General features: G+C 34.0%; 2 protein-coding genes across 3 annotated transcripts; both read right to left on the minus strand.

Annotated features, from left to right (window-relative positions):
- Nucleotides 1-190: 190 nt before the first annotated feature.
- Nucleotides 191-16,601, minus strand: LOC110374985 (27 kDa glycoprotein). 2 transcript variants are annotated; one of them, XM_064034221.1, is made up of 8 exons: nt 16,369-16,601; nt 14,508-14,689; nt 7,821-7,933; nt 6,185-6,348; nt 5,206-5,348; nt 4,226-4,369; nt 3,432-3,461; nt 191-2,583 (listed from the first exon to the last, which is right to left on the minus strand). In XM_064034221.1, exons 1-8 carry the CDS (start codon nt 16,406-16,408, stop codon nt 2,491-2,493), a joined length of 909 nt encoding a protein of 302 aa, XP_063890291.1. In that variant the 5' UTR covers nt 16,409-16,601; the 3' UTR covers nt 191-2,490. The 2 variants fall into 2 exon arrangements, with proteins under 2 accessions (XP_063890291.1, XP_063890292.1); XM_064034222.1 differs by lacking the exon at nt 3,432-3,461.
- A 1,082-nt stretch (nt 16,602-17,683) lies between these two features.
- Nucleotides 17,684-23,194, minus strand: LOC110375015 (uncharacterized). The gene is made up of 7 exons (XM_021332975.3): nt 23,051-23,194; nt 22,453-22,493; nt 21,712-21,773; nt 20,578-20,729; nt 20,045-20,184; nt 19,147-19,290; nt 17,684-18,666 (listed from the first exon to the last, which is right to left on the minus strand). The coding sequence occupies exons 1-7, from the start codon at nt 23,097-23,099 to the stop codon at nt 18,571-18,573; spliced, it is 684 nt and encodes a 227-aa protein (XP_021188650.3). The 5' UTR covers nt 23,100-23,194; the 3' UTR covers nt 17,684-18,570.
- Nucleotides 23,195-27,859: the final 4,665 nt, after the last annotated feature.

The raw sequence follows: 27,859 nt of genomic DNA on the forward strand, positions 1-27,859 counted from the left end.
AGAAATACATCGTGTGTCTTCGTAGGCCTTTTCTGTACCAGGGCCGCGGTAACTCATTCGAACAGTCCCGCAGCCCCGACGGGACTCGCTACGGTCCTTCGTTATATATCCAGTTGGTCTACCACACTACCAAAAATAATTGTGTGAAAAAAATGATTCGCTTAGTTGGGTAGGAATAAAAAGATTTGAAGAATTTTATACTTCATCATTTATTTGCAAATATTGTAAAATGGTTATAAACCACATAGCAACAAATACAAATCCCTAGCTACCGGACATCGAATCTACACCTTTGACATAGACAATATGGCTTCTAATAATTAAACAGTCAACAAAGCAATTAATCAGGATTGCATTTCATATGTCGATAGTCTTGTAAACCGAGCTCATAGCAAAATAAACTGTACAACAACCACAGGGCGTTGGCTCCAAGAATAAAGGACAACAAATAAACTTTTGGTACCAAAGTTGAAAATTGGTCATTATAGAGGGATTTTGGATCCTCTATTTAAATGTTGGCATTGAAAAAAAAAATGTTTTGTAGACTATACCCTTAAATCTGCGTAATCCTAATTTCGTATGTAGATGCTCTCATTATAATATGCTACGGCCTTCAGGGTCAAGATTATCGACATATTTTGTCATAAAACAGTTCTATATGTATAACTATTAGTTAAAATATACAAAACAATCTCAACATTTTATTGATCACGCACTTATTGACGCAGGACCAGCATTCGTGGCACGTAAAGTTGAATTTTAAGGTCTAAGCAATAGGGCACAGAATAGCTTATTGAAAAATTTGTTTAGAGTTAATTCCCAATTGGTATTTGATTTGTTTTGTATATCGTAACTTTTAATTGATTTAAAACTAAAAAGTTGAGCGCACCATAGACTTTTAGCAAATAAAAATAATTAAAAATGTTAAACTATGAAGCGCCTTTACTTGATGTATTAATAAAAAAAACCAAACCAACAAAAGTATTAAAAAATATGAACAGAGTAGATAATGTCAAATTATTAATATTTATACAAAAAATATACTACATAAATATTTTATAGAAAACATTATATAATACAAATACACAATTATGCCTTACTCTCTCAAATAAAAATTCTCTGAACCATTGGCAAAGCGAATATCTATTTTAAAAATATCACAAAAGTAGGATGACCATAGAAAATATATTAAAATGTCTGTAAAATTGAGTCTACGAAATATTTCTATGACATTTTACCCTAACACCCAAACATTAAATACTCTATAAAATATAATGGACAAAAGCAGTAATAAATGTACGAAGCGACTTTCATTTTACTAACTATTTTCGTACTTATTACCTACACACTAAAGTTCATATTACAGTGTAGCCGGTTTGTATTTAGGACATTTTGATGCGAGTCTAACTTGCGGACGGCTATCTTCGACATTTTTTAAAACATTGATATACTAAGTATACACCTATTGATACTATTTCTCATTATGCAAGGCAACCAATGTTAACGCCGTTTGAACCTGGTTCAATGACTTTATGACATAAATTCTTCGTACAAAAAATGGGTTCCCTTTATTTTAAGTCTTAAGCTAAGCTTTATATTTCGTTGGCCACTTTTTTTGGCAAATATTGGCATTAAAAAAATATGTAACGATATGTACTTCTAGATAAATGCTGCCTAGTCACAGTTGCAATAAAAGGAATATAATATTTTGATATCACACAGTCTTTAAGCATCAGTAATATTCGCTTAGATATAATAAAAACAATATAAAAGTTAAAAAAACAATGCAAATCAACTACAGAATTATTGATAATATCATCTGTGTGAAATAACCTTTTAGCAGTATAAAGTAATGAAATACATTTATTTAAATCGACAGGATTGCTTATGCAGTTGTCCAAATAAAACTTGTTTTTTTTTTCTTTTAATTTATTAAAATGTCTGAATTTTGGAATGTACTTAAATCATTTTAATTGATATTATTGTTACATCGCGGGGCGATTTGCCTTATTATAAATTTAAAATAAATCGAGACATATCCATTAGTATTTGATAATCAAAACTCACGTCCATTCACAATTATAATCTTTATAAAATCGCCTTACCCTTGAAGCTATGTTTTGCAGTAGTTTAATTAGAGTACGAATTTAAGAATCATAATGATTTAAGGTTAATCAATTTCCTATACTCTAATTTACTACTCCAGAACTTAGAGTTGTCATACAACAGTCACCTTCACCTAACATTATTTTATGTACTTTGTTCTAACGCCTTCCCAACATAATTATATATAAAAAATTATGCGACCCGCTTAAAAATGCGTACTAAAATATTTAAAAAATGTAACTTCTTCGTATAGATGGCAGCACCAGAGCGTTTTCGCATTTAATCTGCATTTTTGTACCTGCGTAGGTATTGTAATGTTTGTTTGCGCGTAGCGTAAAATTAAATTATGTTGTACGAGAGTTATCTTAGAATTAAATGTTTCGCTTATACAAGTAATGCGGCGGCCAGCGCGGTTACGAGTGTTGCTGCTGTCACGGTCAAACCACTGGCTGCACCGGGCGCAGCCTTTTTCTCCTCCTATAAAGCGAAAACATTTGTATAAATATTAGATTTTTTTACTTACCACGGAGAAAGGAAATATTAGTAGAGATGTCAGAAGCAGTAGTTCAGGCGCTTTCTTTTAGGTTAACTACGTACGGCAGGCGTGACCATAACGTCCGCTTACTAGCGAACTAACGAGACGTTTGTTCAGGGTATTTGACACATCTATCGAAAATGTTTGGCTTTACAAAAGTCCTCGTCCCCGAACACCCGTATTTTGACGCGCTCTTTCGCAACTCTTCTTAGAAGATTTTGCATTATGACATCTCCACTCTTTATTCTATTCTCCATGCTTGGAACACAAAACATTGACAATGGTTTTTTATTCTTGTTAGATGTGAACACAACAACCTACAAGTAAACAAAAACACATAAAACAAATGATTAACGTCACAAATGATATTTTTGTCAGCCACATACCTAAAATGATTCTATACTTACCTAAAATGCTATTTTTTACCGCCACCGTTTCCAATATAATAAATGATATTACATGAATAATTAATATAATGTTAGTACAATCTTCAAAGGTTGTATCTTGGATAAACCTACTTAAATTGTCTTTTATTATTGACTCAGACAAAATTTGAACTACATTCATCTTATAATAAAACGTGGTTTCAACGGACTGGGTTTAGTACTAGGTTTAAACCATTTCACTTTCATCAAGACAATGGTCTAAACGTAGCACCGGTGATTTTTAAGACCACGTTTTATTATATGGTGGCATTAAGTTTTGCCATAGACACAGACAGATTTATATCGCATGGATGAAAAACGTACACAAATGGCGAAAGCTACTCAACGTGTTTTTTACAACTTACTGTGTTTCCACCTCTAACGCTGCCGGTCCCCTAATAAAACATGCGTTATAATATTAGTGGAAAGTAATATATTACATAATAATAAGAAATATTTTGAAAAATAAAATAAATTGGAGTAAAATCGCTCAGTGCAGATTTTATGGTGTTAATAAACAAAAGTAGAAATAATCCAAGATTGGGTCATAAAAATTACTTATATAAAAAGTGTATATAGGAACTTTTTTAATATTTCGAAAAAGGTATAAAATACATTAAAAAGTAGGAAGTAAAATACAGGAATATAATGGTATAGTGATAGCTATTGTCTCAAAATACGTAATTGGCGTCGCGCGTACATGGGTTCAATAGAAACTTCCTCATTAGACGGCCGACGTAGACCGCTACTATACTATAAAAATATGATACGCAGTTTATTTTGCTAAAGTATAAGATGCTCTAAGGAAAGGAATTTGTCCATATTTTAAAAACATGGACTTAAACGCTACACTATGTACACCTTTTTTTACTCGAGATTTGGGCCCCACCGACCCTGGTCAAGGGTGGATTGATTCAGAAATTCTTAAATTTGGGCACACACTAATCCAAGTTTTTATATTTATTTGGATCGTCAGAAGAGCCTGCTCAGTTATCTTCATATATTTTTGTAATTTATCCGAATTCAAAACGTGTGAAACTCCTCGATACCACAATTATTGTCTGTTTTTGTTCATTGTAAACCGAACAGAACTCCCAAATACTAAATCTTTAGCTACAATTTACCTATCATTAATAAAATCAGTACATAATTTCGTTACCTTAGTAAATGCCTTGCAAGGAGTGGCCTTTCTCACGAAGTTGAACAGCGAATCGACGATGTTAGCCGATGTGGGTTTGGGACATTTCTCCAGCACGCTGACTATACATTTCTGGAGGGTAGTCATTTGCTCACATTGCTTTTCCTGAAAGATAATATAATTAAATTATTACCATAAATTTTTTGGGCAATAGACTTATACACATATATGAACAAATCATACTAATATTAAGCGACAATTTGTAAGGACGGATACCTATGTGTGTGTTACTCTTTCACGTTAAAACGATTGGATCGATTCTGATGAAACATGGCAGTATTTTAAATTATTATCAGTATTCATGTGTGGGAAGCAGTTCCTTTGGGACGCGGATGTGGTAATGAATATCACCGTGATGCGGATGAAAGAGCCGGTAGAAACTACACACGATAACAATTAGGGTTTCGAATTGCGAATTAAAACTCGACAACAATACATATCATGAATTCATGACTGACAAGGGTTCCTTGGTCGTCAACTAAATAATACGCCTGTTCCGCTATGCAGTGCGACCTAGAACTTTGTACTTCAAAGTTCAATACCGTATCATAAGTACTCGTTATCCGCAAAAAAAATATTGTCACGCCTCAATAATTATGTAGATATTACGCCTCAGTAATTTTGCGAGCTGGCCCCAAATTCGGAACTGACTAAATGCCACTTATATGCCAACTAGCTGTTTCTCGTTTCACCCGTGTTTTAGGGGATGTTCTACCCTTACCCGGATAACATATAGCCTATCTTTCTTGTAGTGTAGCTTTCCAACAGTGATATAATGTTTCAAATCGGTTCGGTAGGTTTGGAGCTTTTATGGTACAAACGAACCGCGTGAAACAGCTGGAAAACTTTATTCAAATAGGTTCAGTAGGTATGGAACCTTTATGGTACAAAGAAACCGCATGAAACCGCAACCACAAATTATAAAGGAATATGATTGTTACCTTGAACTCAAGTTCGAAGATACCAGTGTCAGTGGCATTCTTAAGGTTAGCCTGAGTTTCCGAGTCGAAGGTAGAGTTGAAGCAATCCTGAACGCCTTGCTGTTTGTCTTCGAAGCACTCCTTACCGCCTTCTGCTATGAATACTGAAAGTAGAGAAAAACACGTTATGAGTGAACTATTTTATTTTCTTCTCTCGCTGGTGCCCCAGCAGTTTTATAAAAATATCCTTATTAAAATATGGTATATCATTTAGGGTGGTGCAAGTAGCTTGCGCATATTCAGGCACATCCGCTGGTTACATGCATTTTAAAAACGCATGTACCGAATCGAAATCCCCACCCGCGTGATCTTGTCACTTGTCAATTGTCATTTGCGCATGTTTTGCTCCAGCTACATGCACCTTGTAGACGCACCCTACGAATTTTCTTACTTGAAAAGGGACGTATGTTAATCGTCAGTTAATGAAGAAGAGTCACTATCATTCGCTGATTTAGTGTAAGTACACAAAATTACAGGTACAATCAGAGTCACACACAAATATAATAGCAGTAATTCGGTAATCGCTGCGTGGGGTACCTCACTGATTTGGACCGATGACCTTAACCTTAAATTGGTTGATATAATCTGGGTGCAGTTAAATAGCGGATATATGTAGTATAATGAATGGGACTCCTTTGTATTGAATTGGAAGAGGCCTCAGGCATTTTGCAATGTAGTTCAAAAATGAACACCTCGTTCAGTCAGCAGTTATTACTTTGCTATGGTAGTCCCTCTGTCTGACTAAGCGTTGCAATATAGTGTAGTAGGTAATATATACTTATACAATGTAGTCGGTTTCGCATACAAATATGTATTTTGACTGTAAGGCGAGAGTCAGCACGAGTACTTAGAGTTAATACGCGGAATAGATATACTAAGCTATTGTTTCTGTGCTCGCGTACATTGGAACGCCTAGTTTAAACAAAGGTTGAGAACTCACATGCGATCCTGTCGCCTTCCTTATAGCAGATGAAGTCAGCCAACTGTTCAGTGACGTTGTACATCGTCTTGAAGTGTTTCTGCTCAGCTCCGGAGAAGCAAGGCTTTACGGTCTCTGTCATGTTGCGGAAACAACCTCTGAACTCTGGAGTTTTGGCACAGTACCTGGAGAAATGTTTTAACTAGTTAGGTTTTTTATCGAGGTACTTACATTTCTTATAACGCTAAGAAAAAAAAATACAAACATCAAAATTGAGAACCTCCTCCTTTTAGGGGAAGTCTGTTATGCTACTGCTCCACCTGCGTCTTAACGCGTTAAATTTTGGCATTACGCAGATGTGGCCAACGTTTTAATGGCAAATTATACAAATGGCATTATGAATAGCATTAAACGTTAAGCGATAACTCGGGTGTCGGTTTTTTGGACACATCAAAGGGTTTTAGTGCGTAGCTTAGAGCGCTAAGTGATGTTGGCTACATTAATGCCATCTCATTGCACGCATGCAAGGACGAGTGTAGAGACTTTGTTTAAGCGGTAGCTGCATTTTACGAGCACGGTAATGGAATGGTCAAATGAGAAAGCTTTAGTTTTTAGAATTATTTTGTGTGTCTGAGTTTAACCTCTTTAATGTGTGTTAACGCGTTACTTCATGAGGGATTAACTCTTTGCGTAAGTGTAGCCAACACGCATTTTTAATGCAATAAGTAACGTGTAGTTGGCCATTGACATTAACGTTAACGCTAACGCAGGTGGAGCAGGAGCATCAAAGAGACGGAAAACGAGGAATGTCTGTAAATGGATTGTATTGGATCGGCATAATAATATGATGTTCATGATGATTTTATGCGTGACTGGAATTTTGATCACAAATAGAACGGCAATGCCATTTGCCATTTGATACAAGCGCTGTAGTGTTTTGTGCGTGCAATTTGACTAAAACGTAAAGTGAAATTTACAGTAGCCAATTTAACTTAGGATTGGCTACTACCAAATAAACAAAATAAAATCGGATTAGTTTAAGAGTCGACAAATATACCTCGACGAGCTTATATAGTTTGAATTACACAAAACTACGACAAAAATAGTCAAAAAATCGGTCAAATGGGTTGCGTGTAACGGCCAGCCATATGCATACTATGAAACTCAATAGGAATGACGTTATTTTGCGCAACACAACACAAATAACGCAACTAAACATTACATTACTAGCTTAATAGCTGAGTAAGCAAAACGATCCTCAATACATAACTGAGTATTTTGTCGAATATCGCCATAGGACTGGTTAAACAGGGGACTGACTGAGGTGTAATAATAATGATCAAAATCAAAAAGTACATTGTGGCTAATTAACAGGCACTGTTTGAATATCTTTGGCAGTTGTTACGGGTAGTCAGAATCTATTAAGGCTGACAACCAGCCTTACCAAAGGGTTCGCGTTGCCCAGGTAACTGAATTTACGAGGTCAGACAGGCAGTCGCTCAATGTTTAACAATTATTTCTATTGACCGACTTGGTACAACTTGAGTAACAATTGGTACTCAGTTGCATCCGATTAGACTGCAAGGCGACCCCAACATAATTGGGCTAGGCAGATGAGAATCAAGACTCCACCACAGGGAATTCCTTTAAAACTTACTTCTTAAACACTTCGTCGACTGTTCCAGTGGGCTTGGCATTCTCAATCTCCTGTTGTAGCACTTCTGTGTTCACCAAGGAGTTAAAGCAGTTCATGAGATCCCCAGCTGCTGCCTGCAAACAAATAACGAATAGTTTTACTTCTATGGAACGGCTCAAGTTTTCGGTTGGGTGACCGATTCATAAAAAACTTTATTTCGCTGATTCACAAGTAGCTTTTTTATGTACATTTTCATAGACTTGCTTGTTTTAGCTATGTCCTGGTTAAAGATAATACATATTATAAAGAGTTTTCGCCAAAGCAAAACTGGCTACAATATCCAAATCGATTTTGGCTACACACAAAAGAAGCAACGAAACATCTGTATAGACCTTTATGCAAATGAGACAAAAACAATGTCGTATTTGTACCCAAAGGTGACACGGGTACAATAACTTTAAAGTAGGTACCTAATAAATACCTGCTTAAATGATGTGTGTATGTATTACCGAGTTTTAAGCGAATAAATTAAAATTCCTACTATCAGGTCAAGTTTTGTCATGACGTAGGTATATCGTTTAAAGGCCGCTTTTTGCTATGTAGGCAAAGTTCATTGTCCTTATACTCAACAGTTTAAGCAAATCTATTGATAATAAAATTGAATGTTATTTATTTATTTAAAAGGTTATCGGAGACACTATTATTTTTATTCTGGGAGGAACATAAAAACTTATGAGAAAATTGGTCCTTTTTGAACAAGACATTAAAGGTCCCAGCAATTTGGCTACATTCCGTTTCGGCATACCAATGCCACGCCTGACTCACGTAGGGCGAAAAGGTCAAGCCATTAAGTCAGTCCTTTGGTCATTGTACATTCATATACCTACATATGTACTTGTGTAATTGTGTTAGGAATTTGTAGTGAACTAGTACCCGTGTCAAAGTTCAGTTCTACTGCTGATACGTAATCACAGTCGGATGTAGGGTACCTACCTATATGTATTATTGAAAGGAAATTTATATAGCTGATAAAGTACTAAGAAGGTATAGGATGATACATTCTGACTTCCTACCAATAGGAAAGTCAAGTTTTATTCTATTTCTTTATCAGTAGTTCCTATAGCATCCTCTATAGCAACATTAATCAAATTATTTCCAGCTATTTTTAATCATTTGGAAGAATCGTCTGATAATTGTATTTGGTCAAATCGTGATTTCACAGACAACACCGGATACACAACGCATCTTTTTACGTGTTATTTGAAATTCAATAAGTTAAAATAAAAATTCACCCCATATGCATAGTGGTATCGATAGACGATTTATTCCGTGCCGCGTGACTAGAACTCTGGGTCAAAAGTCACAAGGGCCTTAAGTCTCATCGACAGACAGACGACGAAGCTAGATAACATTACGGATATTTACCTCTACATAATGTCCGTATACTAATTATAATCACTCATCTATTTAAGGAAGTGGATTTTAATACTATAACACTAAATTTAGATGGGGAAATTTTCCAGGAAAAAGATACGTTAAAGTTGTATTCGCAAAAACCGTCAGTACCGTGGCTTTTTCGAATTATTATAGTATTATACTGAAAATGTTAACATAATATTTATTGTCTATCTTCAAATCTTTGCGTATAACGATCTACGTTAACCTTCAGTATACCTACCTCACGAGCTCACGTAGGGATCATTATTATTTTTTTCCTTTATGTTTTAAATAAGATTACGTAGATATAAAGACCTCTTTACTTATTTTTCCTAGTTTTTTTGCAGATAATAATATAAAGAGCACGCAAAAACTAGTAGGTACGTATGACGTAGTCGTAGATAAATCTGTTTATTTGACCAAATATAATTAACACATTGGACTGTCCGAGAATAAGAATATTCTGATACTTTTTGGATGCAAGGCAAGCCACATGACACGAGTTTATTAGCGTTAACAACCACAAATATAATAAAATAAATTGGGCTTTCAAGGCTAGAAGTTTCTAGGCACTATTAGTTATTGGTATTCAGTTGTCCACTTCTCAATCAGGTTCAATTACCTACTATCTTCATATTGATAAAAACAGATTGATCTGAGACATTGCTATTTGTCTCTTTGCAAAAACTATGGGTCAACTAGGGTCAATAAGTGTCTTCAATTTCGATGAAATGGAGAGCATTGTAGGCCTACTGTTAGTTGACTACCTACCTATGAAATCGCACAAATTATTATGTATCCCAAAAAAGAATCAACGAGTAAGGAAAATAAATAAAATGTATATGAAATAATAATATTTGTATGAAATATGAGAAAAATTTCCTGAAATAAATGATTATTTAATTGAAGGAAAAAAATATTACTTGTGACAGCCTCATTAGGCGTAGCCAATGCCAACATTCCATTTAAGATAATTTAAAAAGTTTTTTTTTAGTACAAAGTACTGAGGTTAATAGTACAAATACAAAGTGATAACAACGCAGTTGCGGGTTTTAGGTACTTTATCTACAGCGACTAACTAGTCCTAACTTTAGGTAATGCTTATTTGATAATGACCTACATATTATAATGACCAGTCATTGCACAACAAAGCAATCATGATATCCAAGCTTTGTTATAATATGGCTCTCAATTTCCTTTTTATTCATCATCAGTAGTATCCAGCTAAGCAGAAATGGTATTTTGTCAAACAATTATAAAATTACAATGATATGCATCATATACTTACGCCTACTCCCAATCTACTACAGAAACAGATTTTGTTATTTCAATAAATGGTACAATTGATTTGGATTGTTTTACAGCAGTAGGTATATGAATCATTTTTGATGCTATCTGTAGGCAGGAAATATTGTTTTTTATAACCAACTATTCTACGTCAATAGCATGATACATATTATGTGGTGAAATTTGATGAATAATAAAATTGCTTTTACCAAACTTATACTGACGATCGAGTATGACACAAAAAGGAAAGTTTGTAAACAACAAACACTGAGGAGTATTTTTTAATGTAAATACATAATATTCAGAAATTCCTACTGTATTCTTAGTGAAGTGCAAGTAAACATATTGCATTCAAAGTGCCCTTCACAGAAAACGGCAGACGTACAAAATTACCAAAAATAAAATAAAACAAATAAACATCGTATTTGGCGATGTCATCCCGATGCAGTTGTGATGTAGCTTTTCGTTCTACGCGGAACCAGCGCAACAATTTTACTTTAGACTTTTATGTTAAGAAATTAAGTTAGTTAAAGATTGACTCCAAAAATCAGGGTCAAGCATTTCATTTGTATAATTTCAGTAAAATAATTTGCAAAAAAAAATTGCAACAAAAAATACCAGCGCTAATCAAAAATCTTTCATAAGAGTGTAAAAAAGTAATCAAGACTTTAGTATCTACGTACACCACAAATGCAATTATTTTCCAATCCATATCGTAGTTGATATATCAAGGTACAAGGTGACTGATTACAGCTGTCTTACAACACGCGGATTAACACAAATATTTGTATGTATGTACAGTTGCCATGTAAATGTGCTCGACTTATATTTTTGAAGCAAATTGATAAATGTTTCCACATTTACTTTATTGTAAACTTGTTGCCTTTGCTCTGTCCTAGAATAAAACTGTAAGTTACTCATATTCTTTCCCTAGGTTAGCTCATTTTCTTGTGTCATTACACCCTTCGTGTTACTTTGTTGCAGAAATCAGTATGATGGTGCCTCTTAAATAGGTTCTTTACAAGGAGAAGACTCCACCAAGATTCTCAGTATTACCAACAGACAGCAAATATAGTTTATTCGAAAATTAGGAAGTATTGTGCTATGGCGAAAGCACATTATCGGAGCCAAACGTGTCGAACATATCAAGGCAATCGTTTTTGCTCAATTTACACCAATCAAAATTTACGTAATGTCAGCGCCGAATCGGATGAGTAGAAGCGGAAAATTGTACAACGTTTCATAAGATTTCAAATAACGAATTCTAAATTCGTTTCGTTCGGCGCGTTCTGCACCAATAGATAATAAATGCATCTCCCAGAAAAAAACGATAAAATACTGGCCAGGTATCAATCAAAAACGTCATACAGCCTTGTAGTATGACGCTGAAGTTTTTATATCTTCTAACAAGAAACTGAGAATTGCGTCACAAAGGACATGCCTATTGTTTCAGGTACCAAGAAGTTAGTATAGTAGTTAATAGCAATAATCCAATAGGCTGTCGATATTTCCGGCATTTGTAAATGTTATGCCTTTGCATTGTATTGAGAAACGATACAATTGTTTTTCCTACAATCGTAGAACGGAGTCTGTACTTAGTACTTTTGTGGAGTTTCTAACTAGTTCTTTTAAATAAGATTAACTTTTTGAAACAATGCAACTACACAACTTGTGTTACTTCTTAGAAAACCTTGCACATACCCAAAAACTTCTTACGGTTGAACTTTTGCTAACTTATTTTACCAATAGTAGGTATTTGTGATCCAATAGTGACGGTGATCGTATTGGTCTCAATTGTTAACAAATTCAAACTCTACCTATTTACAGTATGGTATTCAGATAAGGACACAATGTTCGATAAAATATGCAATGAAAGAGTGAAATATTATCCTTATAGGTACGTAACTGTTGCGCATTTACGCCAAAACCATAGAACCGATTTAAATGAAATCTGGCATACATATAGATCCTTAGCTTAAGAAAAGAAAGACACTACTTTTATCCGACTGCGGAAAGTAGGTCCTGTCCTCACGACAGCGATGGAATGACTGGGAACAGTTAGGTAATAGAAACCTACACTGCTTCAGTAGACAACAACTGAATTTCAATCTGAAAAAGAGCCTCATTTGGGCATATTCATTGACGTAGGTAGATACTTACTCTAATTCGTAACTAAGGGAGCATCAAGATAAGTACGAAATTGCTTCAAATAGCCTTATTTTCCGGGTATTTTGTTACACATAATGACAACATCAGTTTCAAACGCTACATGTAACCTTTTCAAGGATCTTTTATAAGATTATTTTTATCATAGAACAAAAATAAACGCGGCAGTTTAGAAGCACTTAGAGGCGCGGTAATAGGTAAGTACATGTTATGTGCACAAGTGTTTCTGAATTAATTTGAAACCTGTTCGAAATTAAAATACATCTATCTTAATATTATAAAACTGAGAAAGAATTCTTACTTCTTTTAAGACTTCAGGAATTACTGGACCGATTTGCAAAATGTATCCTAGCAAGCAAATTAGTTCTCATGGGATGTGGGTGAAACCGCTGACGAAAGCTAATATTATACCTCTACAGTTGAATCATGATGTTCGTTATTGTACATAGTAACTGAGCACTCTATTTTACGAACATAAGAATTACGATACATAACAATAAAAATATTTTGGCACATTTTACTGCAACAACAAAAATAAAATCTGTCTACAACTATTTCGTTCACTCAGTTTCTATTTCTAAACCCTTGCATTTATTTCTTAAAACCGTACTTTATCTCCAGCAATGCCGTATGTTGATGATCTTTGGATCCCCGACCTCGTCACAGCAAGAAGGTCGCTTATTACAGAACCGGTTGCTTATAATTAAATTCTCACATAAACTTCCGTTCATTAAAACCCACTGTATCTATTCTTGACAATAACATCAAATCTTTACTAAAATTGTCACCAATAAAGACAGAATTACTTGGGGTTAGTTGCACCATTTGACTATAACGATAACCGAACCATCTTCCGTTGCCAAATCGCCGATTTGTCCTATGGGCGGCAATTTCACGACTGGTTATGGTTTGTTTATCGTCAAGTTAAATGGTGCATCTCACCCATAGTGCTTCTCAAGACTACCAAAATGGTAGGATGTCATTTGAAATTTGCTGCTAGCAGCTTACTTCGGAGCGGCAAAGTTATGTAACGACAATTGTAGAGAGCTATGTCGAAATATTAATAAAAATATTCCAACCTCGTAATCCCAATCACGATATTAATAATACGTGCTATTTATGATAGCGTGATAACACTTAACTCGGCCAACAAGATAAATAACAGATAGCTACTAGAAACGCTTATTATCGATGTTTTCTCGTCCCCTACCAATTAACTAATGTCTTTATAATTAACTCACCAGAAATATGGACCAACAAATGCTTGTCATCATACTTTTGTCACAGAAATAACAATTTAGTAAGCTTGTCCACTAATCAGGAAAATTGATATTTCCATATCATTTTCTAATCTCATCCAAATAAACTGGCGTAATTAAATCAAGTAGAAACTATAATTTATATCCTTCAATACAATGCATGATGATTGATCTGATACTGGAATTGTAATGTAGGTAATAGAAAAAAAAATATTGTTGCAAGGCTTCTCTGGATCAGAAATTTTCTGGGCATAATGTCAAGTAGCTATTCACATGTATTTCAATTGGTAGACTTTACTGCTGCATGTAGTGTCACCAATAAGGATGAGAATAATTCTATCTATCCATGTTTATCTATACTAACATTTGTTTGTTTTAACGCACTAATCTCAGGAAGTACTAGTATGATTGGAAAAATTCATTCAGTGTTAGATAGCCCATTTATCGAGGAAGGCTATAAGCTACTTTTTATAAGGGTTCGTGCAGACGTACCCACGGGATGCGGGTGAAAATGGTGGCAGAAGCTAGTTTTGAAATAAAATTTTCCAAATTGACTCACCTGTGCACTTTCAAATAATTCAGGATGTCCGTTCTTCTCACATTTCTTCTTAAACTGGTCTAAGTACTGCGTCTTGTACTTTTCTATTTCAGTGTCATTGATTTTCTGCTGTAGTTCTGGAGGCAGCGTGATGGGGTTTTGCAGCATAACATCTTCATTCTCAAGCTGGGCTAAAGTTGAACCTAGGAAACAGTTATATTAGTAGAATTGTGTATTTTAAAAAGGTCCTAAAGACTATCTAAACTCCTCTCAAAAGTTAAGTTGTATGGTGACAGAAAATGACTTCCTGTACAATACTGAGTAATAATAAAATGCATTTTGTGTTTTTTGAATAGAAATGAGCTTTGTGATGTAATGAATAGTGAAGAGGTAAAGACATATATACAACCAAAATGCTTATTTTCTTACAAAGGAATGAAAGTAGTATGCTTGGCTTGAAGAGATGAGAACTATCAGAGATATCAACATACACCAAAATAGGTATAGGAATGAGGGTTTTTGAAATTTTTTCTGCCACCGGGTGGCGCCACGTATGCGTCTGGTCCAAACAGCTGTCAAATAGTATGGAATTGTAGGTGCCGAATTTATTGTTTATTGAAATTCTGTTATATTGGAAGTGTTATTGATTTTATTATGGACTACGGTCAGAATAAGGTTTCCGAACTAAAAATTGAGCTAAGAGAGAGGGTGCAAAAGTCACTGGTACTAAGGAAAAGCTTGTTGAAAAATTTGTTAACACAATATGATTTAGTTTTTTTTATTTACTCAACCGCAATAGTAAAACAATAATGCAGTGCTTTAATTATAAAATAAAAAAAACACTAAAATCGTTCACTATTCATAATAAAGATAAGCACTTTGACAGTTATCTGGACCTGACGACTCGGTGCTGCCACCTCGTGGATTGCCATTTTAGAAAACCCTCATTATATGAATGATATTACATGAATACGTATTACAGGTGTATGTATTTACACCGTTAATAATTTCAAATTAGAGTCTTTTGTTTATGGATGTACCAGCCACCTGTGTAAGGCAATATTTTATCTATGAATGGGAAGTTATGGTGGTGAAACTGCTGGGTATTTTATAATTTAGAGCCGTAATTAATTTTAATTCTTACTTTTCTTGTTTGATGTCTAAATGACAATATTATCGATTTGAACAGATTGCTTAATGGGTCTAAACCGTATTCAGCTTGAATGTTTTTTTAAATAACAGAAAAAATATAGACTGTTCATAAAACATGAACATAATAATATATAAAACATATCAATTACATTCTTTAATTTACACATTTCAATGTCATAGAAATCAATATTTTAAATCTCTTACAGAGGGTCCTTTACTATGTATAGTAAACTATGTATGTACGTACGTACATAGTAGTACTTTAGTATAGTAAAGTAAGTTGTAGTAGTAAAGTGTAGTATAAGTGTTATAACACTTATTTCAGATAGTTAAAATTAAGAATTAAAACCTCTATAGCTATAAATTACGATCAGAAACGTTTTCGTAAATGTAATAAAATATGAAATCACTCATATTTTGTGGTACCCACAAAAAAAATTGAAAAATGATATTATGAATTCATAAAAATCGTATAATTACTTACGGTGAGAATATTCCTAAATTCTTAACAGTAAATAATTATCAATTATTGAAAACCCTCCCCTTTTTTTAAGCCGGAAGAATGTATTATTGTTCACAAGAAATAATTGGGCAAGAAAAACATACAGTCATGTATGTTTAAAAGTAAATTAGAGTTGAATAGTTATTACTTGACTAATTAATTAAAATAAATGAACGAAACTTAAATAAGTATAAATCCACATGAATAAATTTCAATAACGGAACTTACCTATAAAAACTGCTAGGATAATGTACAATAGATAGGCCATAGTGATTTTTTCTCCTCAGAAGGTGCTGTATAAAATAATTATCTCTTCTTTGCGGGAAATCACACACTATCACAATTTCACACGATAAAAATTACACGTTCACAATGTCTCAAAGCGATAAAATACTCCCAAGATGAACCTATTCTCCACAATGCGACGCGAATCGAATCGAATCCAATCAGTCAATGTGAAGGTAAGAATCGATGTCACTGTCACTGGCACTGACGTTGAAAGTGAACGCTAAAATGACAGTGACATAACAATGAGCACGTTCAGTGGCACGTTCCGTTTTAACGTTTAGTTTTAAGTAAAATAACTGAACCTATTATGAAATCGACAATGAGGGTTTCTTTTAATTATTTTCCTAGCTGCTGGCTAAATCTTGATTCGTTAGTGCAAGGATTTTAGCATCATATCTTATCAACGTTAAGTTAAAATGGAATAAGAGTAAGTAGTCGGTCGGTCAGATTCTTATCTGAATGTCCGAGAGGTTTTTAAATGAATTTGTGCAGAAATGTGCATAGACATAGTCTATACAAACAGGACTGAGCAATTACAGCCAAAAAACGAGCCGAGTGAAGCAGATAGCTCGGAGGCCGTTTGTCCCTTTCTAATAGGGTGACTATGAGATTAAGCTATGTGAGACAAATCCGAATTTGCAAAGATTGTTAAACACAGATTGGTATTGAAGTTATAACTTACGCAGTTTGTTACCTTAAGATACTAACATAGGCTTTTAATAATTAGCGGGAATTAGCAGGAAGATTCGAAGTGAAGACAGATTTTTTTTGTAATTTTTTGCTTCACATATACAACATGTGACGTAATTAACGCAACACCCTCAAACACCCCAATTAGAATATTATTTCATAATCATAATACACACACTGAATTTTTTATTTAACATAATAATACATAACACTCGGGATTGGTTCTTTGCTAATAAATCACTTCTGCGCAGATGTAGGTCAGAGCTCAAGATTCGTGCCGATAGCTATATTGTGATTGGTTGCGCCTTACTGCGTTGAAATAGAGTTCATTTTCGTAAATATATACATATTTTGATAGTGCGCAATCTTGTTTAGTATATGACATCTATGCTTTATTGAAGCATGCCACAGATTATACAGGGCTCGGCACATTGTTCTTTGGCCTCGGCCTTTGCCAAAGGACGAGTAACGTAGAAGGTACAACGCCATCTCCAACGGTACAGTCCCCATGTGACTACATAAATTAAAAGTTGTTGTTGGAGACATCTTCAAAAAGAAAACAATGTAAGAAATTAACTGTGTTTATTAGTTTAAAAAGTACATTTACTTACACTTAACTTGTTGAATAAGTACAGAAAATAAAATATTTGTATAAATATGATTACAAATGCTGGAGAAATAAAACAGTAGGTACATTCTAGCAATACTGATTTAATTGTTGTAACACCTCAAATATAATTTAAAATTAATTACATAATTAAATTAAATATTTATTTATTAATTAAATTAAATATTTATTTATTTATTAAATTAAATGTTTATTTAATTTAATTGAGTCCAAGGATATAATATTCCTAATATAAACGGTGGGACCAAAAATTAACGGAACAGACCACTCATAGCCTCATAGGTAGGTATCTATTTCAAATAATGTCACAGAACCTGATCCACAGTATTCGAGAGAAATAGAGAAAAAAATAAATTGTATATAATAGAAGAAAGGTCCACTCAGGAACTGAATGGAATACAGGCTAACTCTTCATTTTTTTGTGAGAGTGCTTTGCAAGATATAGGCAGAGCTCGAGAAATGGGGGTTGATTCTGCTAATTTTATAATGTGTCAATGGTATTGAGTCAGTAATGTCTACTTAAACTATTTCAATAAATTGAAACAAATTATTAATAAAAACCTAATCTTAATACTTTTAATTATAATAAGTAATCATAAACACCAACTTTTAAAAAGCCAGATGGCAATTATTGATTACTTATCATACCTATAAATAATTGACACATAGATAAAAAATATTCTTAGAAATATAATTTTTAATAAAAATAGCCGTACATAAATATTTTATTTTTCTTTGGTAACAAAATTATAAATAACATATCGAACACAATGTTTAATGTCCATCCTGTAGGTAAGTAAATTATTGTTATTTTATGGTGTGGCTTAGTTTCGCAACAGGTGTGTGAGTTGCATCAAAAGAACAGCTCCCAGTCCTAAAGTTATGGTTACCGGTTCCGACAACTTCGGCGCCTTATTTGGCTGAAAAAAATATACTTGAATGATTTATAAAATCTTTGTCGGGTCGTTTTATAACCTCTTATAACTCCGTGGTTGGATCAAAAAGAATTCAACAAATTGAATTGAACAAATAATCGTATAAAATACATGTATGTAGGTACAGCATTTGCTGTAATAGTTAAAAAAAATGACGACGAAGAGGCCCGCATGCCAAAAATTTTACAAGTTTAAATAATTCCACCCTAATCTTCATGTATTGTATTCAACATATAAGTACTAGGTAATATGTATTAAGGATATTTTTTTGCATGTTTTTTGTAATAGATAAACTCAAAAACTACTGGAGCGATAAAAAAAAATTCTTTCACCATTAGAAAGCTACATTGTCTGCGAGTAACATAGGCTATTTTTATCCCGATGCGGGCAGTAGTTCCCACGGGACGCAGGTGAAACCACGGAAAAACAGCTAGTAGCTAGTGTAGAATATAGTTAGGTACTTACAGAAGTTTTATTCGTAGGCTCAGGACAGTTTTTGAGAGTAAAATCGAATAGTGAGGTCACATATTTTGCAACGGGCGGTTTACAATAATTTAGGCGCACAGACACACAGTTTTTCACTAATTCAGCGACACGGCAGGTCATAGTCTGTGAAATAATTAAATAAAGTAAGTAATTGATAAAAATACTAAATAATACTTACTTGAAAATGACGATAGTACATAATATGTCTACCTAGTTGACTGACCTGTTTAAGGTTTTAAACCAAAATCGTTTCTTATCAAGTGGTTGCTTGATTTGTGAGAAAATATGAATGTCTTGTTAATAATAAATACACTGAGGAATGAATCAAATCTGCGCGACAGTCTGTCCCGAGTGTTGCCAAGGAATATTTATTTATTTATTCGTTTTTAGTCTGTTTTTTTTTTTCTATTATGATATCTGTTTAGTTTATTTTTTACACCATATTTAATTTTTGCCCCAGTAGACGTCAACGCGTCTGCTTCGGCTCTCGCTGAAAATCAGTGCCGAGGCTTTTGTTCCGTATAGGGTCTCAGCATTATGCTGAACTAGGGCCGTTTCACGCGGGGTGTGACACATATTTCCCATTACTGTATTTTAATTGTAATTCGTCTTTTTTTTCTCTTATTTCTAACGACTGTAATTTTTATTTTTACTTATTTTTTGTAAAGCGTCTTTCTTTCTTTCTTCTTTCTTTCTCTCTGAGACTTAAAAAATATTATTTTCTTTAAGAAGGAAGGCACTTAGGTACTTTTTGGCGCGCTAATATTTCTTAGACGATTTTCCATTATGGCACCTTCGTTCAGTCATTTAGTTCTCCATGAATTAGCCTTGATAAAAAAATAAGAACTTTTCAAAAGATAAGTAGGTAGGTACTTACATCATAATTCAATCTCACTTTAGTAAGCCAGTGCGTATGTTTTTTTTTCGAAGAAATATTCCAGACTCCCGCGTTGCTCTCTACGCAATGACTTATGTTTCTTTCTATGCTTTTTATACAATCCTGATCATCAATGATTACTGGAAAGTAAGCAATAGTACTGGATTTAAAAAATATAATGTTGATTTCAATAATATGTGTAGAGGCACGAGTCACTTTTCTTTGAGTAATTACGTTCCTAGGGTTTAACTGCTTTTCTATCTTCTAGGTATCTACTTACCTACTTACCTACATAGGAATCTGTGATCCTAAAGTACCTAGATATATATGTAATAATCCAAAATAAACTAAAATCCGTTATTTAGCCGCGGTTTCACCATCGTCCCGACTTCCCGAGGCAACTCGATTTCGTAACCGGACAAGAAGTCTGTCTCCAGGGTATCTCTCCGTGTCAAATTGCAATTCAATCGGTTCAGCAAAACAAAAGAGTAGATACCTATCGAATCTTAGTAAAGAGTATTTAGGTCATTTACCTCTGAATGTGTTATTCCGTAAACTGAATTTCACGAGGTCGATAAAGGCCGTTATATTTAAATATTCAGTACTATTGCAACCTTCGCGGAGATCATGAAAATAGGTGTTCAAATCACTTCCAAATTCGTTGACCAGATCCTCGGAATCATTTCTGAAAACATTTCAAAGATATGAACAATGTTTATAGTCGAAGTCACATCACCATAATCAACCTATAGTCCTCAGATCAAAGAAACTTTATTCTATGTTTTTATTCTAAGTAGGTATCTGTTGTTTTGCTTACTTAAGAATTTGACATTAGCCCCATATGATATAAGATCCAAAGCCAAATAACAGAGACAATAAAAAAAACGGAGAGTCAGATAAAATATTGGGAACGGCCTTTGAGCATACTTTGGACCCCTTTATCCTCATAAAGTAGTTTTCCTATTAAAGAGAAGCGAAACCGCGAAAAATAAATGACGTAATTTGGTAGATCAGAACTTTTGGTACGTATCCTGTTGTTTAAACTAGAAACGAGGGCCCCTGCAAGTGCGGGATCCATGCAAATGCTACCTACTATTGTTACGTAAATCGTGAATCTGGCTCTGATTGGTCAAATGGGCTGCGGGTTGTTCGAAAGAGATACCGCGGCCCTGGTACATAAAAGGGCTATGACGGAATACGACGGTTTTTAGTCAGTAAGAGTCTGACACTCCCTCACCGCTGCTAACCCACAGCGGGAGGGGTCATTTGATGATTTTTGACGTCGTTAAAAAAAATGGTCAAATGAAAAAAAAAAATTTGGTCAAATGGACTCTTATTGCTCTATCTGGAGGTAATTTTTAAGGTAGTCTGTGCTAAAGGTGCGAATGACAACTGATGAATTTTCTCAATCAACATATTGCTTCAAGACTAATCAGAGTATCAGACTATAGGTACCTACATATTTTTAAGTGCACTTTATAAGTATCTTGTCCATGAATAATTAGATCAGATCAAGACCAGGACTTACTTTTTCAGTAATCTCCCTATGCCAGAAGATTAATTTTGCGTGGATCGTTCACTGTTTATTATATCGTTCATTGTATATGCTTAGATGTTACATTACAAACCTAATTTAGACATTCAGAACAAATTTAAAAAAAACTTACGGATAACGCAGAGTCGTGTCAACCGTCTCTGTAAACTTCACCATGACTGATGCTCTTTGTGCCTTAAAAAAACACAATACTTAATAATCGATTTTGGTTTAGGTAGGCAGTAAATTAAAACGACTGCAGCAGATATGCAGATAGAGAATCTAAAAAGTAGCTTATGTAAGGGAAAGCTCGTCAAAGCTGAAATTTAGCGCCATACTGCCGCATTTACGCACACAAACAATACCCATATGTAAATATATATACACACAAAATACAGTAACACACATAAAAGAGCCCTAGTTTAGACGCAGCTGGTCACTCAGCTACATCTGAGTCAGTCTAACCAATGACTTAATGGCCAATAGGTTTATTTAAATACAATACAATTATTTTCAATACAAGGACATTTGTGAAGCTAGTTTAGCGGTTGTGGTACGCTTCATTTCAGCTAAAGTGGACTCCATATCTCGTTTCGATCAAGCTCGAGGTTTTCTTTCGCTCATTATTGAAAGCGGTCCAGTTGTGTGAATTTGTAACAAACAAATGACAGCAGTGTATTCACGTTAGTAAAAAAAAAACAATCGCAGGTACCTATCATCCGTTTAGGAGTAACACACTGTTTTTCAATCATCAATCTTCTAACATCCCATCGTTTATAGGTAACTTATGAAACAGTTTAATTAGCCTAAATAACGTTTAATTTTCTATATATTATCTCTTCTACCTATATCTTTCTAAGTAGATATAACTTACCAGTATCGATGGTGTTCGTTGACATTCATGCGCAGAGAAAACTGGAAATAATAAATATATATAGGTATACCTACATAACTATATTTTACTGAGTCAACGCTTAATAATAATGATGAACTAATTATCTCCCCTAATTTTCAGCTTCATTCACGCGTACCTTAATTTAATGGCGTGACCAAAGGACATAGGGATTAATTTGCATATCTATACATATATACCTATATATCTATAGGTGAACAATAATGAATTATGTAAAAAATGCAAAATACTAACTGATAGAACACAAGGTAAAGCGACATTATTATTGCATATTTATGACCCTGATCGTCAAATGAATTTTAGGCATGTAAAAACTAGTTAATTATTTGAATCACAATTAAAATTTTAAAAACTTCCACAATTTCACCCATATCCTACAAATAACCAAATCCCTCAACAGGGTATAAAGTATTCTATGTATATGTCCTATCTCAGGTTAGGTATGGACTATGTATCCTTCTTTTAATTAAATCAGTTCAATATTAATGGCGTGAAAGCGCAACCGACAGAAACACTCTATACTATAATATAAAATTATAGAAGGGATTGTGAAACTTACCACTACATATGGATACTAGGAAAACAGCGGCAAAGAGTATTCGACACATGTTTACTTCTATAAATTCAGTCGGTCACTGATCCTGCTATAATGAATCTATGTGACAATACAAGTAATTATTGAAACAAATCTTCCTTAAACTGCAGTGGTTATACCCATTACAAATGATAAATATCGCTAACATACGCTGAATAGTTTCCTGGTATAATGTTCTATGTTATTTGTTACTTATATGGTTCGAAGTTGTACCTATCCGAATGAATTAATCTATGTCGTTTTATGCCTAAATATTCAAAATGTGGTCTAGGAGCTTTAACGCATTTGACCCCATTAAATTATCTCTGAATTTTCGAGTGTATACAGAGTTTCAATCTACAGGATTTCATAGAGTAGATATTTTAAAATGAACTAACCTTCATAGTTCAGGGAATCACTACAAAAAAAAATGATGACATTAACCAAACTCGTCAATCAAATACATCTCTTAAGCATAACTTGTCATGGCTATATATTAAGATAATCAAAAATAACACCCTAAATATTAGCTTAAATATATCGAAATTTTAGTGTTCAAAATGAATTGCAGAACTATTAGGAAATACTGATTTTTAAAGCCTTGGGTGAGATGTGATATCTAAATTACAGTGCTCTGACTGTTCACTATGGCACAATGCAATAACTGTTGTTGTGATTACCTTCACGATGTTTCATTACAAGCAACTGGAAGAAAAGTACCACAAAAGTGTCAAAAATATATTAAGTGTAGAAATACTGGCACATGTCCGGCTAAAAATGAAACGACGGGATCGACGAAAATGGACGATCCTATCCAATTACAATATCTCACCCATCCGGAGGGCGCAAACAATGAAAATTTTAAAGTATCAAAGTGTGTTTGTACCATTAATATGCAAGGAGATTTCGCTCCTGAGCAAATAAACTTATTTAAGCATTACAAAAGAAAAGCAAAATACTCAGACGTCGAACCCGAATTAATGCACTATTTACATAGGGACGACGTTGATGACTTGTATGATCAAGAAATACTAGAAAAAACTTACCAAAATGATACAGTTTGTTGTATCCAAGATAATATAGAAAATATATCAACGGAGAGTTCACATAAGAAGGTTATAAAGAGTAAAGATCAGTCAGTTCTTTGTTCATGTTTAGGGAAAATTATATATACTGACAATAAAACACAAACTGACAAGTTACCCAAAACAATTAATAAAAGTACAGGAATTTTGAAAAATAAGCATCACACGCAGATATTTAAAAATAATCTCCCGTCAGGAAATCGTGAACCAAAAATTAAGTTTGCGTCGACAGTAAAATACAATGGAGACGACGTGTACGTAGGAGATACTTATGAAAATAAGCAGAAGAAGAAATATAGAAAAACTTTATGGCCTGAAAAACTTAAACGAAGAGATAAATGCACTTGTGCATGTGAACTGCAACTCAATGAATTTACTGAAACAGACAATAAGCGAAGTGATGACAAGTTCGAAAACTCAGTAACGAAAGGAACGGAGAAGCTTTCTGAGAATAAAGCAGGACCAAAGAAAAATAAAAAACAAGAATGTGACTGTCCTGCAAAAGAAAATAACGAACATATTATTTACGACGAAAATAGTGCTGAAGCGGCTTATAAGAAACAAACGGATGTTGTATGTAACTGTAAGAAAAAACCTACTGAATGCACGGATGTAACATGTGGTGGCATTAAGAAAAATAATGTAGTCTCAACTAAAAGTCAGATAGGCGTTGAAAAAATAAGGAGTAAAATAACTTGTTTATGTCATAGTTACACTAAGAAATTGTTACCAAGAAAGGTAAAAGATCCAAATCATGTTGATGATGTTTCCGAAAAAGGAATTTGTGAGGTGGCATTGATGAGTGAAAAAGACGATTTTAATTGCAAATGTATAAAGAAACAAAAAATGACTACCAGCGATAACACAACTTGCAATGAAACTCGAATGAAATCAGTATGTGTACAAACTATTCCCCCTTCATGCAATCCTTGTCGAAGTTCTTGCTTTATGTGTAAATTTAAAAACAAGTTTAAGTTTTGTAATAACAATGTTACAACCTACGAGCATATTAACACAATGCCACAAAATGCAGGTGATCAAACAAAAGAACCAGTCATGGAACTGAGGGTTGATTCTGACAATATGAGAATATTAAACCCAGATGAAATAAAGGACCAAGTAATAGATCTAAGTAAAAAACATAAAGTTAAACCAACTTGTATCTGTCCTTCACATAACAAACGTCGAAAAGAATTCCTAGCCAAGAATTTATGTGAAGGTGGCATATGTAAAAAAAATATTGTTATAGATGAGAAACCGAATTTTAATTGTAAATGCGGTGGAGTATGTACGGATTTGACATGCGATTTGAAGAAAAAATACCGTCCGAAACTATCTACTTGTGAATGTTTGCCAGTTAAAACGGATCCTATGTTTGAAGTACAGTTGGATGCTAATAATATGTGTGTTATCAATTCTAAAGAAATCATTAAAAAAATCACTGACTTAGAAACTGAAGCTAAAAAACGAGCCGAAGCAGTTAGCTGTGATGGAATTTGTGGAATAGCAAGAGCAAAAAATAGAAATTTATGTAAATGCAACTATGTCGAAAAAAAACGAAAACCGGATGAAGTCACTGAATGTTCCAAAGAAACATGTGAAATAAATGATGTTATTAAAAATCCTAAAGAAGTTTCAACTGATCTCCTCTTTTACCTGATATTAAAATTATACAACAAAATATACAACAATACTTCTAATAAAATGATAAGGAAACCGTTAGATTTAAAAGACTTGAGAAAAATTAAATCGGTATCTTTTATGAGTGGTTCGTTGTCAAGTTTAATAAAAAGACGAAGGAATAATTTTAGCACGGCAAATTTCCATAAAAGGAACGGATTAACGTGGCCACCACCTAGGCGAAGACGCCGTCCTATACAATATGTTAATAACAGAGGCAGTGTAACAGACTTAGCAGAAAACATACAAGAAAATACTGACAAAATTAAAACAAAAACTGATGACAGTTATTTAAATTCAAAAGGGTGTGAATGTGCAAAAGTGAAAGAGAAGGAAAAACAAAAGCTAAACCGGGAAAAAAAGCGAAAGAAGAAGAAAAGCAATAAGAAGCAGGAGAAGTTGAGAGTTGAAGAAAGGCAAAACAAAGAAAAAAGAAAGAAAGGAAAGTTGGAGAGGAAGAAAAAAAATGAAATGTTAAAGCAGGAACAAAAAGAAATGGAAGAATTGAGTAAACATGATGAAGCTGGCGAAACGAATTGTCTTGCTGACTTTTTTATAGGACTCGCAAAACTTGGATTTGCCATTTTAAACGGACTCCTTTCATTATTATATAAAATAATAACTGATCCAAAAGGAAGTTGTAGGTACCTTCGACATAGATTGAGAGACCCCAAAGGCACAATAGATCGACTAAGAAAATGGTCTGGTGAAGCGTGGGCACGCCAGAAGTTTCGCATGAACAGAACAATTAAGGGTTCAAGAACTATTAGTATTTTAAAAGATGAGATTCTGGAATCCGAGGTATTACAAGCCTTTTCTTTAAAAGGTAAAACAAATGAAGCTGGCAGTAAGAGGAGGCAGAAAAGAATTCGAAAAAGAATGAACGAAGCTAAGTCTGGATGTCGCCATGTGCTGCTGGTCACATTGAGAAAAACACCCTGTTTGTGGGTTTACCACATTTGCCCTACGTTATACCCTCAATTTTTAAGTGCAAGGTTGTTTTGTATAAATTTTAGTCAAATGTTGCTATTTTGCGTCGCTATTGTGTTTTGGACGCCTTGTATTGCGTGTTGTGAACTGTTCCGACTCATCATGTGTGCCATGCTGTGTTATCGTTAGTTAGGAGCTTTTCTTATATTAAAATGGAGAATATTTAATTTCTTAATTTATTATATCTATGATTACATTAATCAATGCTAAAGTATTAGAGGGGGAAATACTTGCTGGCCTATACTTCGGCCAAAGGATATGTATTGCCATCCAGCGTGGCAATGCAGCCAGCCTTTTGGGCACGATTCCCGCTGACAGCGATGCGGATGAATTTTTTGATACTTAGTCTTAATATTTCCCCCTTTATTATTTTAGTATTAATTAATGGAGAATGTAGAAAATTTTATATTTAGATATTTGAGTAGGTATTTTTTTTTTTTTTTGTCGGAAAAGATTTTTCAATTTATTTACATAATATTTACATTAATTTTAAAAATTAAAAATAAACTTATATATACAACTTAAAACTAATAAATGGAGAATTGAGTTTTAACTGATTTGAATTGTTAGGATTTTTATTGATATCCCGCCCAACATAGTTGGGAAAAGGCTCAGGTACCACTTCAGTACCACTTATTTACCCCCTAAATATAGTGTTAATAGTTCAGACTGACCACCACGTTTAGCATCCGCGCTGTGGGACTTACGTAATTCATGACATGACCGCGTACAAGGAAACAAACATTTCGGCTTCCGAATATGACTAGCGGTCCATTACTCGTTTTTAGTTTGAAAAATAGTTAAAAAAAACACGCTTTTAAAAAGTTACATTATTTTTATTTTATACTTTAACTTTCATATTCCTTACAGCAGACCCTTTCATTTGATACCCATATCATGGGGTGGATTACTAATAGCCAGTGCGCCATTTTGGGGATGACGCCATATTGGATTTGTAACATAATGACGTATTTACCTAGTTTTTTAGCGAGTGTGTGTACAAAATTTCAACCTAATCGGAGACCGGGAAGTGGGTCAA

The sequence above is a fragment of the Helicoverpa armigera genome, chromosome 4, assembly GCF_030705265.1.
Source record: "Helicoverpa armigera isolate CAAS_96S chromosome 4, ASM3070526v1, whole genome shotgun sequence".
Lineage (NCBI taxonomy): Eukaryota > Metazoa > Arthropoda > Insecta > Lepidoptera > Noctuidae > Helicoverpa > Helicoverpa armigera.

Coding starts and splice junctions, on each gene's coding strand:
- LOC110374985 (XM_064034221.1), bottom strand. CDS start 16,408: ATGGCCTATCTATTGTACATTATCCTAGCAGTTTTTATAG. Junction 7,934..14,507: donor AATTATTTGAAAGTGCACAG/GTGAGTCAATTT, acceptor ATTTGTTTGCAG/GCAGCAGCTGGGGATCTCAT. Junction 6,349..7,820: donor GTCGACGAAGTGTTTAAGAA/GTAAGTTTTAAA, acceptor ACATTTCTCCAG/GTACTGTGCCAAAACTCCAG.
- LOC110375015 (XM_021332975.3), bottom strand. CDS start 23,099: ATGTGTCGAATACTCTTTGCCGCTGTTTTCCTAGTATCCATATGTAGT. Junction 20,730..21,711: donor GACACGACTCTGCGTTATCC/GTAAGTTTTTTT, acceptor AAATGTTTTCAG/AAATGATTCCGAGGATCTGG. Junction 20,185..20,577: donor ACGGAATAACACATTCAGAG/GTAAATGACCTA, acceptor CTTACTTTCCAG/TAATCATTGATGATCAGGAT.